This window comes from Eubalaena glacialis, chromosome 2, assembly GCF_028564815.1.
Source record: "Eubalaena glacialis isolate mEubGla1 chromosome 2, mEubGla1.1.hap2.+ XY, whole genome shotgun sequence".
NCBI classification, from domain to species: domain Eukaryota; kingdom Metazoa; phylum Chordata; class Mammalia; order Artiodactyla; family Balaenidae; genus Eubalaena; species Eubalaena glacialis.
The window spans coordinates 68999271-69013723 of record NC_083717.1 but is presented as its reverse complement, the minus strand read 5'-3'; the positions used below and the strand labels follow the sequence as shown (position 1 = coordinate 69013723).

Genomic DNA, 14453 nt, shown 5'->3' with positions numbered 1-14453 from the left:
TGCAAAGTGAGCAGATACCGTTGGAAAAACCGTGCTGATAACACTTGCTCGACGCAGGGTTGCCACAAACTTTCATTATGTAAAAGATGCAGCATCTGCAGAGCACAGTAAAGGAAAGTGCAGTAACACGAGGTCTGCTTTTACTGTTATAAAAGTGAACAGACCAAAGGAGAGGGTCTTCTATGGGACGAGCAGCCACCTTTTCACCCTCTCAGCTCTTGTTCCTTCCCCTTCCTCTCCTTCCTTTCTGCTCCATCTTCTCTGTCTCTCCCTCCCTCCTCTCCTCCCTTAATGTACCTGTTGTGAACATTAATGATTTATTGAATGTGTGCCTGGGCTTTGTGGACCCCAGCCAGCCCGTGGGTGGGGTCTCCTATTTATCCCCTGCTCTTCACTCAAACCAGTCCAGTTGCTCATGGACTTGGCTTCTCAGACAGTTGAGATGTGGTAGCGCCTCATTTGGGGCCCGAGGATCACCTTGTCCAGCCCTGCTTCTCCCCTGACATGCACACATGTCTGTTCAGACCAGTGAGAAGGTCCCACTGCCTTCCTGGGTCTCCGTCATTCGGGCCAGCACAAATCAGGAGACCAACACTTAACTGAGCACATACTATGTACCAGCTATGGTATAGGCATTTTCATAGGCACGATCTCACTTCATTTCCGCAAATCACACGATAGGTGGTATTCTCCCCATTTTATACCTGAGGGGAAAAAAAATCAAGGCTCAAAGAGGTCGAACCACTTTGCCAAAGTCCCATGGCTGATAAGTGGTGCCATGTCCAGACCCCGTGGCAGATTCGGAAGCTCTGCTCTTTCTGTGACTCTTCCACATCCCCCCGAAGATTGGGTGCTAAGGGTGAAAAAGAAACCCATGGTTCCTCCCTGGTCCTCAAGGAGGTTACAGCTGAGTTAAGGAGCAGGGCAGACCCCCGTTAGCAGCTCAAGGCAGCGTAAGCTTAAGGCCCAGCTGTGAGGACTGTAGACTTCAGGGGGTGGAGCCAGGGCTGAAATCACAGGGCTGTCAGTCAATAAACAACTCTCCAGAGCTGGAGCCCCATGGGTGCAGGGACAAAGGAGGGACCAGCCCAGTGTTGCTTTCTGGAAAAGCAGTCACTTGGTTTTCGGAAGGCTGACTCCGTGTGGGTTTTTTTCTTTTTTCGGGGGAAAAAAACAGAGTAACGATATTAGAGTAGGAAGAATTGGGTAGTTAGGACTTTTTCCCACATGTAGCATCATGTCTTACGTAAAATGTCAGTCTGGTTGCTGAGTTGTGGGGTGTCCAAGGCAGCTCAGTGAGTTTCCTGAAACCTGGGGAAAAGGCTGCGTTGGTATTTGCAGGTCCTGAGCCGTGAGAACAAGACTGGTGAGGTCTGGGCAGCTGCAAGCCTTACCTTCGCTGCCTGGGGCCTGGAGCAGCTGTGGAGAGGGTCTTCCCTGCTCCTTCTTTCCCTCTTGGGGCTCAGTTAACAGGGAGGGTCAGTGTGAGGTCTGTGCACCCAGGCTGGGAATGCAGCAGCCCTGTGCCCGGGGGCTTGGTTAGAAGCATCAAACCATCAAGTTGTGGAAGAGACTCCAAGGTCGTCCGCTCATCCATTGGTTCCACAGATGAGGAAGCTGGGGCCCGGCGAAGGGAAAGCACAGGCAAGGATGTGGGTTTGGTCTTCTCCTGGGCCGTGGAGTCTCAGTCCAAGGTTTTCTTCCTGCCCCACCTTGATGCAGATGTTCTGTCATCTGGCTCCCCAGGCCAACAGTCTTTTCCGAAGTCTCACAGCTGTGTCTCACCTCCTAGGTTCTCCAAACCTATCCCCGAATCCGATGTCCCCAGCACACAATAACTTGGGTAAGTAGCTCTTTGTCTGGATGACTCAATCCCCCTCTAGCTGTAGCCCTGCCTAGTGGCCCGTGTGTGGAGGGGGCCCTGAAGTTGAGGCTTCCCTGCTCCAACCCCCACCATCTGCCCAGTGCAGCCCATCAGGTTTCTGGTTACATTGTTTCTGGGGTCACCCACAGAACGGGAAACCTGAGAACAGTGGTGGCAGGAAAGGCAGCCGTGTGCCGGGTTCGTATTTCCCCAGGGAGGCGGTTAGACACGAGTGAATGAAAAACCCCCAAACCTTGTGCTTAAGAGACACGAGGGTCTCTGGTCAGTGAGCATCCGTGTGTGGTTTGATGCAAAGCCACGGGCAGTGGCGCAAACTGCAGCCCCCGGCTTTCGGGGACTTGTTTCAGATACACTTACTTGGATTTTATCTGAGCACCTCATCTGACAATGATGTCATTTTTATTTAAAACAGTACCATATAAGGAATTTGGGGGGGGAAAAAAAAGCCAAGTTACCTATAATCCCCCTGCCCTAACACAAATATTTTTTGTTTCATCTTGGTTCCTCTGCTGTTTGTGGATCAGGCACATATATTTGTGCTTTGCCTTTGAGATGATAGTTCATATCCATCTTTTCCTTCTGTCTTCTCACTGTTATTTTGTAAACACATTTCCATACTTAGATGACTCGTTGATCATCTTGCATTATCTCATGATGTTTTGGAGCAGCTGGGCCATCATTTCCACAACCTTCCCTTAGATGTTTGATTTCTGGGTCATTTTTCTGAGATTCACTTTTCTAATCCAGGAGCATCCTTTGGCTTCACTGTGGGGCCTGCTGGAGGGCTCAAAACAAATTAAATATTTGTTCAGTTTTTATTGAGGGGAATTTTTGTTCTGTGTTGGTCTGGTAGCTTTAGAAAAATGTGAGTTTGATTTTGTTCCAGCCTGTATTGCTGGGGTTTGATTTGTGGCTCAGGAAAAGAAGGAGTTAATATCCAAGCTTGGTGAATCAGAGTGGATTGGCCTGGCTTTTGTTCCCAGTTGTTCCCAGTCCTTGACTGATAGCATCAGATGAAGAAAGTCATCATTTGGAACGTGGGGAGCTGCTTGAAAACCTTTTGATACAGGCTGACAAGTGGGCAGTGTGAAATGTAACTTTGGGGGATCTGTTTTATCATCTTGTAAAATAATACCACTGTGAGTGTTGGGCTTTACAGGGGGAAGGTCACATTCCCGATGTGAAAGGACTGATGGAGTTATTAAACACAAACTCTGAAGGCTGGAAGCTATGTTAACCCTTGAGAACTTAAAGGCCATGACTGTGAACTTGACTCTGGGCTTTCAGCTTTGGAGGCTGAGCCCTCTTACTCCACCATGGCCGTGGGCGCCCTGAAGTCGACAGACATCAGAACTGGTGCTTGCCTTGGCAACCCCACTGCCTGACTTGGTGGTTCAGACCGCAAGTTGTCCTGGGTGGGTACTCACTGTGAATTCCCCTCGAGATTGTGTGGACCAGGATGACAGCATGTTCTTGAACTTGGCCCCAAGGCAGAGTGCCCTGCTGGCACAGTTCTCCCTGCCTGCTGCCCTGTTCCTCAGCCTCTCGTCTGAGGGTCAGGAATTCTTAGGCCATTTCTTCCAAAGGAAGGGACAGCCTCCAAGCCTGGTGGGCAGAGAGGGGGTGCCCCTCGGCTGGGAAGATGTGAATGTGGGGGACAAGTCAGCCAACAAGCCACGGTAGGACTCGCGGCGAGACACGGGCGCCGACAGGCCCGGCTTCCTCTCTGCTTGCCAAGCCCTCGAACCCCCACCTTCACCCATTCAATACTATTGGTAGGGCCCCTACCATCTCACAGCCTCTGGCATCGTAGCTGCAAGGGGATGAAAGGATGGTGATGAAGATGGCAAACATTTCTCGAGAACTTGCTATTTACTGAGTGTTGTTCAGAGTGGCTCATGCATGTTAACTGAATCTTTGTAACAACTATCTAAGGTGGTGGTGCTGTGATTTTTCATTTTATGGAATAGGAAACCAAGGAACGGACTGGTTAATGAACTTGTCCCCTTTACACAGCTAGAAAATGGAGAAGCTGGCTTTGAACTCAGGCCTTGGGGATCCAGAACTTGTGCCCCCATGTGCAGCAGGACCCTGCCTTGCTCGGTCACTTAGACTAGCTCTCCCCTTTTTCACTCAGAAGAACTAGGCTCAAGGAGACACCTATTAACTTACAGTTGGGAACAAATGTCAGGTATGAGGGCCCTGGTGTCCCATGTTGTCCCTGGCTGGGAGCCCTGCCTGCTTGCCTGTCTCTTCCTCACTCATTCATTCTCTGGGCACTTCCTGCTTGGTCACTGTATGCCAGTCCAAGTGGGGGAATTCAAAAAGGTGTCACAGACCCTGACATGAAGGTGCTTTTGGCCTTGTTGGGATAAATAAGGCAGGACGATAAATACTTTTCATATAAAACAAGAGGGGAGACTTCCCTGGTGGTCCAGTGGTTAAGTCTGCCTTCCAGTGCAGGGGATGTGGGTTCGATCCCTGGTCGGGGAACTAAGATCCCACATGCCGCGGGGCAACTAATCCCTCGCGCCGCAACTACTGAGCTCATGCGCTACAACTAGAGAGAAGCTGCAACAAAGAGCCCATGTGCTGCAACTATAATAAATAAACAAACAAACAAACAAGAGGTAGGTGCAGATGAAGTACCCTGAGGGTTCAAAGGAGCAAACGGTGCCATTCCAGTGGGGACATCATCCAGGGTGGCCAGTGTCTCCTTTGTATTAACTCATTCAGTCACCATTCGCTGAGTTCCTAGTAGGTATTGATGCTGGTGGTCCAGAGCCGGGGAGCACCTTTAGGCGTTCACAGTCTGGTGGAGTGGCTGGAGGTGTCTGTCCACCGGTGATGCACTGTGCCCGGTGCCAAGGGAGCAGCACAGAGGAGGAAGGAACTGTATGTGCCCAGGAGGACAGTGCCGAGTAGGGTGGGGGGACCTTGGAGTTGTGATGACCTGTATGAGCTGGACCTTGAAGGACAGGTGGGACACGGTGAGGCAGAGAAGGAGGGAAGGACACTGCCGATGGAAGTAATGGCGTGAAAGGGTGGGGTGAGCTCGGAGGACAGCTGGCGGTGTGGTTGGTTGGCTTGTTGGGAGGCACCGTGGAGAAGATGAGGCTGAGGGGGTTGGCGGGCTGAGAAGAGAGCTCTGAGGGCCACCCTTATGTAGCCCTGTCTTGCCTATAGGATAAGGTGAGATGGTGGGTTCTGAGTTGGGGGGTGGTGGTTATCTGATGGCCGCTTCATGATGATTAATCTGGCCACTGTGTGGAATTTAAAATCTAGGGGAAATTACTGGGGCTACCCCCCCCCCAAAAAAAATACCCACTTAGGAAGCTGTAGCGCTGAAGGAGGCTGAGATGAATGCTTTAGAGAAATGGCAGCGGGAGAGGAGAGGGCGTTTAAGAGTGTCATGAATCAGTGGCATTTATTGATCTGCTTTGACTGGGAAAACGATGACGCTTCAGTTTAACTGAGGCAGAGCCCCAGGAGATGGGACAGGGTTTGGGGTGAAGGGTGACAGGGAGATGCCGGTGCTTGCCTGTATCCAGGAAGCAGCAGGACGGTCAGGAGAGAGGCTGCGGCTGGAGGTGCAGCTTTGGAAGCCATTAGCATGTTTGACAGCCTTGCCCAGAGTGGAGTCAGAGACATGATTTTGTCATCAAATGAGTCTGGAAAGCCTATACTGTGCCCCCTCCTGGGGCCCCCAGGGCACCCGCAGTGTAAAGCCTCTGAGAGTCCTGCAGAAAGGAGGCCTGTTTGGTCCAGCGTTTCTCCCACGGGTCCGACGGCTGTTGGAACACTTTTCTCTTACGATCCCATTGACCCTCCCGTAGATCTCACTTTGGAAACACTGATGAAGGTTCGGCTGACGTCCTGGGAGTGGATGGATTCAGTGGAGAGGGAGACCCAGCTCAAGAAGGAAAGAGGGCTGAAGACAGACTCATGGGACCCCCTCGGGAAGAGGCTGAGGGTCAGGTGGAGGATGGGGCCTCAGGGAGGGGAGGAGGTGCTGAAGGACACAGCGGGCGGGTTCTGCAGAGAGGCAAAGTGAGAAGTGAGAAGAGAACTCCTCGTGAGTTCAAGGGCATCCTCTGGGGATAAAAGGGTGGTGGGGTGGGCAGCACGCAGCAGCTGCCTCTGCATTTCTCCTTTGTGGCTGGCATGTCCCAAACAGTAGGATGCTGACAGGCACGCGTAGAGTTCTCCCCGGAGAGAGACGGGGCATCTCAGGACACCTATTATTTCTAGTAAAGGAATTATTATACAAAAAGAAAGCAAGCATAGGACATCTGGCTGCTTCTTCATTTCCTCCCTCCTCCAGGCAAAAGATTGCACCTCCTGCCACAGTAAAGCCACTTGGGGTGCCTCGTGGAGGAGCCCCATGAGTGACTGAAAGGCAGCTCAGCTTCTGGCCAGGGGCAGGCTCTGGGGAGGTCCCAGGGCTTTGTTTTGCAGGGAAGGGATGTGAGCAGGTGATGCTCCTGTTATTACACATCATGCCGGATGAGTCACCTGGAATTTCCTAAGGATTTAGGTCAAGGATTGGAGCAAATGGAGGGGAAGGAGGAGGGAGGCGGAGAGAGAGAAGAAAGATAACGAGCTGGATCCTGCCGGTGAGTAAAGTTGTTCTCTGCTTTAAAGTGAGACATCTCGGGAGGGGCCTTGACTGGGGGAAACGAGGTAGCAGGGAATGTCCTGGGGCAGCGGCTGAGCTGGAGTTTAAGGAGGTGATGGTTTCCCGGAGGACCTTGGGCTGAGGCTGCCTTCCTCTCCTGCCAGGAGAAGGGGGCCCTGGTGGCAGAGTAGCAGGAAGACCCCTGGGCCCCGAGAGAGGGCAGGGGCCCACGTTAACAGGCCCAACCTGATCGCAGGTGTCTTGGGCTGCTGCACAAGTTCTTTTCCGAGGCCTCGTTGGGCTTTAATCTTCCATAAGCTTGGGACACCACAGGCAGGCATCTTCACGGCAGGAAGTCGGCTGCCGGCTGGACCGTCACGCTCCCGAGGGTCTGTCCAGCTCTTAGACGTTTCCACTGTTCTTGGTTTCAGTAAACTGGTCCTAGGTTGAAAGAGCATGAGGTCTTTTCTGTGTAAAACTGGGTTTGTTGCCTAATCCTTGGTGAGACAAGTTGGAATCGGTGCCCGGCTGCTGGGACACAGCTGGCCTGGGCCTGCAGGGACCTAATCTAACCCTCAGGTACACAGGTGGCTCAGGCACAGGGGTAGAGAATGTTTTCACAGCCAGCTGTGGTGGGCCTTGAAGGTTGCGTCCTGGCAGATAAGGGGGATGAGCAGTCCAGGCAGGGGAAATGCACATGGGGGTGGGGCGTGGAAGTCTCCTGGCCTGAGGCAGAGCTGCCTTCTGCAGGTGAGCAGGGCGCAGACTAAGGCAGACGTTTGTGTTCTGACCTTTAGCTTTGCAGCGTCGCTGCTCCCGGCCCTTGCCCAGTCCCTGCTTTCAATGTATAGTAGAAAGTTAATTTCCCCGCTCCGACCTCCCCCCATCTCGTTTACCGGATTTGGATCTCTCGCACATGTTTTTAATAGGCATCCCTTTGCCTTCTGGGTTTTATTCTGTTTTCTTTTCCTTAAACAAAACAGAAAGTCAATGCCAGCTTGGAATCGGGCTCAGAGCTGAAGCCAGCCAATGCGTTAGGCTGGCAGGGGGCCAGTCGAGAATTAAGTGCCCCGTGCTCGTCGAGTGGTCTGGCCGACACCGCACCGGTGGGGACAGGGGGCCGAGAACGGCTGGAGCGGGAGGCTCCTGCGTCTGCAACACCTCTGCTGCGGGAAGAGAGACTGGCACAGACTCAGCAGTCTGGCCGAGAGCAGAAGCGTTTGAAGGGAAGGCCTTGGGCACACGCCATCAGCTGCCACTCCAGGTGTGCTCAGTCCTTGGCCTAGAGAAGCGAAACCACTTTCCATTGGGGCAGGTCACCTTACCCTGTGGAGTTGTCCTCCCAGAGGAGCCTGTGAGTGGCATATGTTCAGGGTTTTTAGAAGCAACCTTACATAAAATTGCTTCTGCGTTTGTTGGGAAACTCTGGAAACTAGGGTGGGTTGGCTGGCTGGATTGATTGATATGGGGGAGGAGTAGCCACCTGAAGATGTCATTTAAGATTTAGTGCCCAGGACAAGTTTTGTTTCCCCTGCAGAACTAGTAAGAATTGTCTGTCCACCAACCAGAGCCATGTAGCATATTCTCCTTTTTTGCCTTGTCTGCTAGGAAGCTTAGAGCCAAGCTGAGTGCTCTTTCAGTAGCTATAACTTCATGGTTAGCCTGTTTATAATCTTCTCTTTTCCAGCGTCCTGACTTTGTCTTGTTCGGAACCATGGTGTGGATAAGTCCTTTGGTAGGAAAGAAATGAGGGCATACATGCAGTTTAAAATAAAGTGCCATTCAAGGCATAACCCAGAGGTGGTGATCATACTTGGGTCTGCAGCTCCTCGTACAGAAATGCCTTGAGGAAGCACTGAGGGATGATGGGAGGGAGAGAGGTGAAAGGCAGGGCTGACTGTCAGTTGTTTGCAGACAACAGTAAGTGCATGACTGCGGTGCTGCTTCTGAATGTAGGTCAGCTCGTCCAAACAGCACTCCCTGAAATGGCAGCCTTCAGACTTTGCCTTGGCCTGACTGCTCTGTTCCCCCAACTAGCATCTTCTTAATTATGTGTCAGGCTCCTGCATCCTGTGTTTTCCACAACACTGTTCAGTGAGTGTCTGTGAGTTGCAGGGATGTTTAGATAAGGGCTCAGATCTGCTTGGGAGGGCCTCTTGGGCTAGGACCCCAAGCCTCTCTCTGATTCTGAGACACCTTGAAGCCCACACATCCCCAGAATATGGTTCTGGCCCCATGTTACCCAGCGGGTGGCCTGCTGGCTTCTCTTCTTTTGACGGGTGGGCTGGGTCAGTGTTCCTGGGAGCCTAGCTCGCTCACTTCTGCCTGGACTCAGCCCAGGGAGTGCTGGAAAAGGCTTTATAATTTGGAGATGAAGACTGCTCTGTTCTGTACTTGGCTAGAGAAGCCAAGGCCAGCCCAGATCAGCCATAGCTGCCTCCTCGGGGGGACCCATGCCAGAAACGCCGTGACCTACATGGTCTGCTTTCAGTGGCTTCCAGTACACTGCAGTCACTGTTCAGACTGGGCCATTGAGGCCAGAGAGGGACGTCATGTCCCTAAGGTTGCACAGCAGGGTCAGCAGAGCTTGCCTCTGGGAATTCCCCAGTACCTTTCGGCCCTGACACGTTGCCAGACCACTTTGCAGGCTTGGAGTGCACTTGGATTTCTTAGGTGGTGGTGGTTGTTTTTTTTTTAAGGTTTCCAAAGCAACATAGCTCACATTTTAGTGACCACATTGTTTAGAATACAGCTTATCTCATTGGAATGTCAAGCATCGAGCAAAGCCAGAGCCGGATGTGGCTGACGTGGCTCAAGCCAGCCTCAGGGGCACTGGCCGCAGGCCATGGTCGCTCCTGCCCCTTCACACCACTTTCACCATTAGGTAGTGTGGACCCTGGCAAGAGAAGGAGGGGCAAGGACACTTTGCCCCTTTTGGATGGAGGTCAGGACAAGAACAGGATCTTTTCAAGTTCATATAACCAAAATGATTATAATTTCTGTTAACACCATTTACTGAGTGCTTGATGTGTGCCCCGCTCTCCACTGGAATTATCTCAGTCCATTCACAGACAGCGCCTGGTGATAAAGGAGATTCTCCACTCTGGTGACCGGGGGGAGATGCGGACACTGAAACTCAGAGTTTAACTGGTTTGCTCAGCAGCACACAGCTGGTCTGTGTGTGAGCGGAGGGTGGACGATGGTCCATCTGGCCTTGAAGCTTGTGCTCCGTGACCTGGTCAAACATCTAGGGCAGTGGTTTTCAACCAGGGCCTATTTTGCCCCGTGGAAGACTTCTCACAATGTCTGGAGGCATTTCTTACTGTCACAGCTGGGAGGGTGAGATGGATGTGTGCCGCCGGCATCTAGTGGGTAGAGGCCAGGGATGCTGTGCACATCCTAGAGTGCACAGAACCCTCTCCCCCCAAAGACAGAATTATCTGGCCCCAAATCTCAATAGTGCCGAGGTTGAGAAACCTGATCTAGGTGTCCTGACCGTCTAGCTGACTCTTCCTGGGTGTGTTGAGTGCAGGGATGTCACCGGGCTGCAGCTCCTCCCATGTGTGCTGACCTTCTCTTTACCCTTAGATGGGATCATGGGCGTAGACCCCAGAAGGAGATCAGGGCCACTTTGCCCTGCAGGGGGACCCGGGCCCCTCCTGGAACAGCTTCTGATATTTTCTCTCCTGGGCTTTACGCACTTTCAGAGGTCTGGTGAGCTGAGCAGAGGTTCTCGCTCTGGGAAGTTGCCCGGCGGGCGGTGAGCAGGGGTCTCGGGCCAGTGCTGAGACCTGGCAGGGCGAGCCCTTCCCATCACTCTCACTGGCTCCCACAAAGACACACCCTGAGTGACCAGGCGGCTCCACGTATATGTAAGAGCCAGAGCAAGTGACTCAGGCTGGAGGTCTGAGACGGAGGAATGAGAGCAGCAGAATCCCTGATGCGCCAGCAGATGGTGGGATTCAAGTAGGCAGAGAGCAGGATGTGGCCCAGGGAGCAGTGCAGAGCAGAGAAGCAGCTGGAAGGGCTGGCTGGAGTGCTGGGGAGTCCTGTCAGAGGCGTGGCACTGCTGCAAGTGAGGAATGACGAGGGCCCGGCCCAGGGCCAAGAGGATGGACCCTAAGGTGGGAGATGACACACAGACGGGCAGGAGGAGGGCAAGGGTACCTGGGCAGGTGTGGAGCCTGGAACAGCTGGAGGTGACAGGAGGCGTAGGGAATCACGGGAAAGGTGATGTGGAGGCACGTGAGGGGAAACCTCTATTTCAGGGGTTCCCACCTCTTCTGAGAACCACCCCCTCACAGGATGGCAGTTTGCTCTGAGGAGCCCTTGACCGAGACACAGACTGACAACTAGGATAAATTCAGAGCTTCTTTTAGGTGAGTTTGTGTCTTAGTCACCCTGACAGATGGCATCTGGATGCACTTGGAAGACAGTTTCCGTAATAAGAGGCAGGGACCCAGTTCACTCTGTAGACGGTGCCTAGTGCCTGGTGCCTGTGCGGTTATAGACGCGACCCCCTGGGCCGCACCAGCCTTGTCATTTCACAGGCTTGGACGCTGCCGCCCGACAGGCTAGGAGTTTGCCCACGACCAGGCAGAGCCAGAAGCTGCAAGCCCTTTTGGGGGGCAGAGATCAGCATGGGTTACTTTGGGGACCTTGGGAGAGAGGCAGATGGTGTGGCCAGACCGCAGTGGGCACTCCTGGCCTGTCCGGTGCGTTTAGCCAGGTGCTTGTTGGTCTCAGGGCCTTTTGGGTTTGACCCAGCCCCTCCTTGAACACTGCTTCAACCCAAGGCCAGGCCAGGCGGGGCAGGGCCTTTGTGAGCTCAAACTAAATAAAAAGTGCCAAGGCCAGTGGAATGCTTCTGCCAACACCTGAGGATTTTGTCCCACTGGATCCTGCGAGTTTCACACAGTAAAAGGGTGGGGGGGATTATAATGCCCTGAGAGGTGGGGAAACAGGCTTCCAGAGCATCTAGGGGACCCCATCCAGGAGCACAGGGGCTGGGGGGCCCCCTGACCCAGCGGCCCGGCCTGTCTCCTCAGACCTGCAGCCCGTCACCTACTGCGAGCCGGCCTTCTGGTGTTCCATCTCCTACTACGAGCTCAACCAGCGTGTCGGGGAGACATTCCACGCCTCGCAGCCGTCCATGACAGTGGATGGCTTCACCGATCCCTCCAACTCAGAGCGCTTCTGCCTGGGGTTGCTCTCCAATGTCAACAGGAACGCGGCCGTGGAGCTGACGCGGAGGCATATCGGTAAGGGGCGGCCGCATTCCCCCCGTGACACCACCCCGCGCCCCAGCCCAGCACAGCCCCTGCCAGAACCCACCAGCCACCACTGTGCGCCTCCCCCATGCCCGTCCCCCAAGCTCTGTATTGCCTTGTTTAGGGGCCAGACAGGTAGAGTTCTGGTTGCTTGATCGTTCCCACTCAGAGACCATTTCTGAAAATTTGAAAGCCACAGAGGAGGACAGTTGACTTTCTTGAGAAAGGCAACCATGCAATTCTCTTAATAAAAACACCCTTGAAGTACTGGTAGGTGGACAAGTATATAGTCCATCTTGGAGGAATGATATTCTGTTTGTTCACTTCATATATGATGGTTCTAGGAACTTAGAAGAGGTGGAGAGACCAGTATTGCCCGCTGCCGGGACACCACTGCTGCTAACACTCTCTCCTGACACCCAGCACGTGGTGAAAGATCACTTAGTTTAGGGAGGATGAAGCCTTGCTGTGTGTCACTTGGTTTGCTCATAAAATTATCATGCTGAAGATGTTCACAGCTTTGTGATCCAGAGTCCTAGAAGGGCCATAGAGATGATGTAGAGGTGGTGGGTATCCTCAGACATTGTTCAGTGCACGCAGGGTGGCCGAGGGGTTCCAGAGTAAACTCAGGAGCTGGGCAAGGCAGCAGGGGTCTGGGCCCATGTGAACCAGAGCACCTCTGCTCTTGTTTGTATTATATCTTGCGCCTTCACAGAAGATTTCATTTGGAGAGAGGGGTTTACAGTCAAGAAAAGTTTGGAAGCCATGGGCCTGCGCCAGTGTGCTCATTTTCCAGGGAATAACAACCTGATGCCCAGGGAGGGGCAGAGCCCTGCAGAGGCCACACAGCAAGTGTGTAACACAGTGACAAAGAGCCCCCTGCTGCCCCTGAGCCTGCGTCCTTCCCAGACAGCCTCCTACTTGTTTCCGTTTAAAAAGATCCTCGGTGGTATACACGGGTGTTTACTTACTCACTTTATACTTTTCTATATTTAAATATAACATTTCAAAAATTACCCAAACATTTTTGGTCTTTGGGTCTGGGTCTTCCCACCTCCACCTCCCGCTCTTGACTGACATAACTCCAGGGCGCCTCCTAGTGGCCCCTGAATCTGTCAGCACCCTGGTGTCTGTGAGCCGCCAAGTCCTGTAGCACTGAGCCAGGAAGAACTGGGGAGTGGCGGGGCCGGGGACAGTGGTGGGATGAGGAGGCAGGCCTGCAGCCGGTCACCTGGTTTCCATCCCACTCCACGTTGCGCCTGTGAAAGCTGGCTCCATTCCCCGGCCCTCTGGGCCTCGGCCCCCAGGAGTGGGAACAAAGACCTTCCAGGCAGGAGAAGAGAACATCCCCTGGCTGAGCAGAGACTCGTTGTCAGAGGGTTTATGTAACTGCTTGAATTGCAGAGCCAATTTAAAAATAATTTCTGTCCATCTGGAGTGGATTTAAGAGATGAAGGAAAAGTAAATGATATAAAGCTATGGAATGTCTTAGAAAAATGCATGGAGGGGAGAAAGGTACAGGGAGCGGCACTAATTAAGCCATCCTTGCAGTGAAGGGCTCCTGGGGTATCTGCTGCCTCAGGAGGAGCTCTGCAGGCTGACTAAATGAGTTTCTGAATCTTGGAGGGGGAAGGGACCTAGTAGTAGTAGCAGCAGCAACTACTGCTCACCAGGCACTTGCTGTGTGTCTTACAGCAGCTCCATGAGGTAGGTATTATTGTTACCCCCATCTTACAGATGAAGAAACTGAGGCTCAGCGGCTGAGTAACTTGGCCGAGGCCCATGGCGGGTCATTGGCAGAGGCTGCTGTTAAGACTTACCCATGCTCTTTCCTCTCGTCGTCTGCCTCCCCAGCTTTGGCAACCTAGCATCACCCATCACTTCCCTGTGTGTTTAGGCTTGGGCTCTGGGCCCCGTTTGCCTGGTGACCCTGGCAGAGAACCAGTCATTTTGGAACATCGGCTGCAGTTCTGCCTCCTTTGGTAGCCTCAGCTGGTGCCAGGACCACTCTGACCCGAATCTCTCTAGGGCGAGGCGTGCGGCTGTACTACATCGGAGGCGAGGTCTTCGCAGAGTGCCTCAGCGACAGTGCCATCTTTGTCCAGTCTCCCAACTGTAACCAGCGCTACGGCTGGCACCCAGCCACCGTCTGCAAGATCCCACCAGGTAACACCACCAACATACCCACCCTTTCCCTGAAGTCCTCTCCTCTGCGGCACATGCCTGGGATGCTGGAAAGGTTTCTTCTCTCTTACCTTTTCTCCTCATTGGTATTTGCATCGACAATCTGGAGATGCTTCCCTTGGGTTTTCTCTTTGCCTTGCTGTCTTACTGTGACCTCCCCGAGCCTTCGGGGAGCAGACGCAGCATCTGACAGATCCGCCTTTGATCTGTGGGTACCTGTTTATTGCCTGTGTGCATAGATGCTAAGATAGTATGCCTGCTTCCTTCCTCCCTTCCTTCCTAAAGCCATGCCAGATGCTGTAGGGGGATGGAGGGGTGCAGGAAGCCCTCCTGCTGTCCCCACAGACCTTACCCATCAGCTGAGTGTACAAGGCAAAGACACAAATGCGTTTAATACAAGGGAGGGTGCTACGCACCATGCAAGAAGCACAGGTAACGTGCTCTTGGATCCAAGGGGAAAAACACATTTAACTGTTAGGATGGATCAGGAAAGGCT

The 14453-nt window shown here is 53.1% G+C and overlaps 1 protein-coding gene across 2 annotated transcripts in view; it reads left to right on the top strand.

Moving 5' to 3' along the window:
• Positions 1-14453, top strand: part of SMAD3 (SMAD family member 3) — a 119310-nt gene that overhangs the window by 95702 nt on the left and 9155 nt on the right. The window contains exons 5-7 of one of the 2 annotated variants that reach the window (XM_061180152.1): positions 1793-1843; positions 11552-11764; positions 13802-13939. In XM_061180152.1, the coding sequence (XP_061036135.1) occupies positions 1793-1843; positions 11552-11764; positions 13802-13939 (402 nt within the window). The remainder of the gene's footprint in view (positions 1-1792; positions 1844-11551; positions 11765-13801; positions 13940-14453) is intronic. The other variant, XM_061180153.1, reaches the window with a different exon arrangement.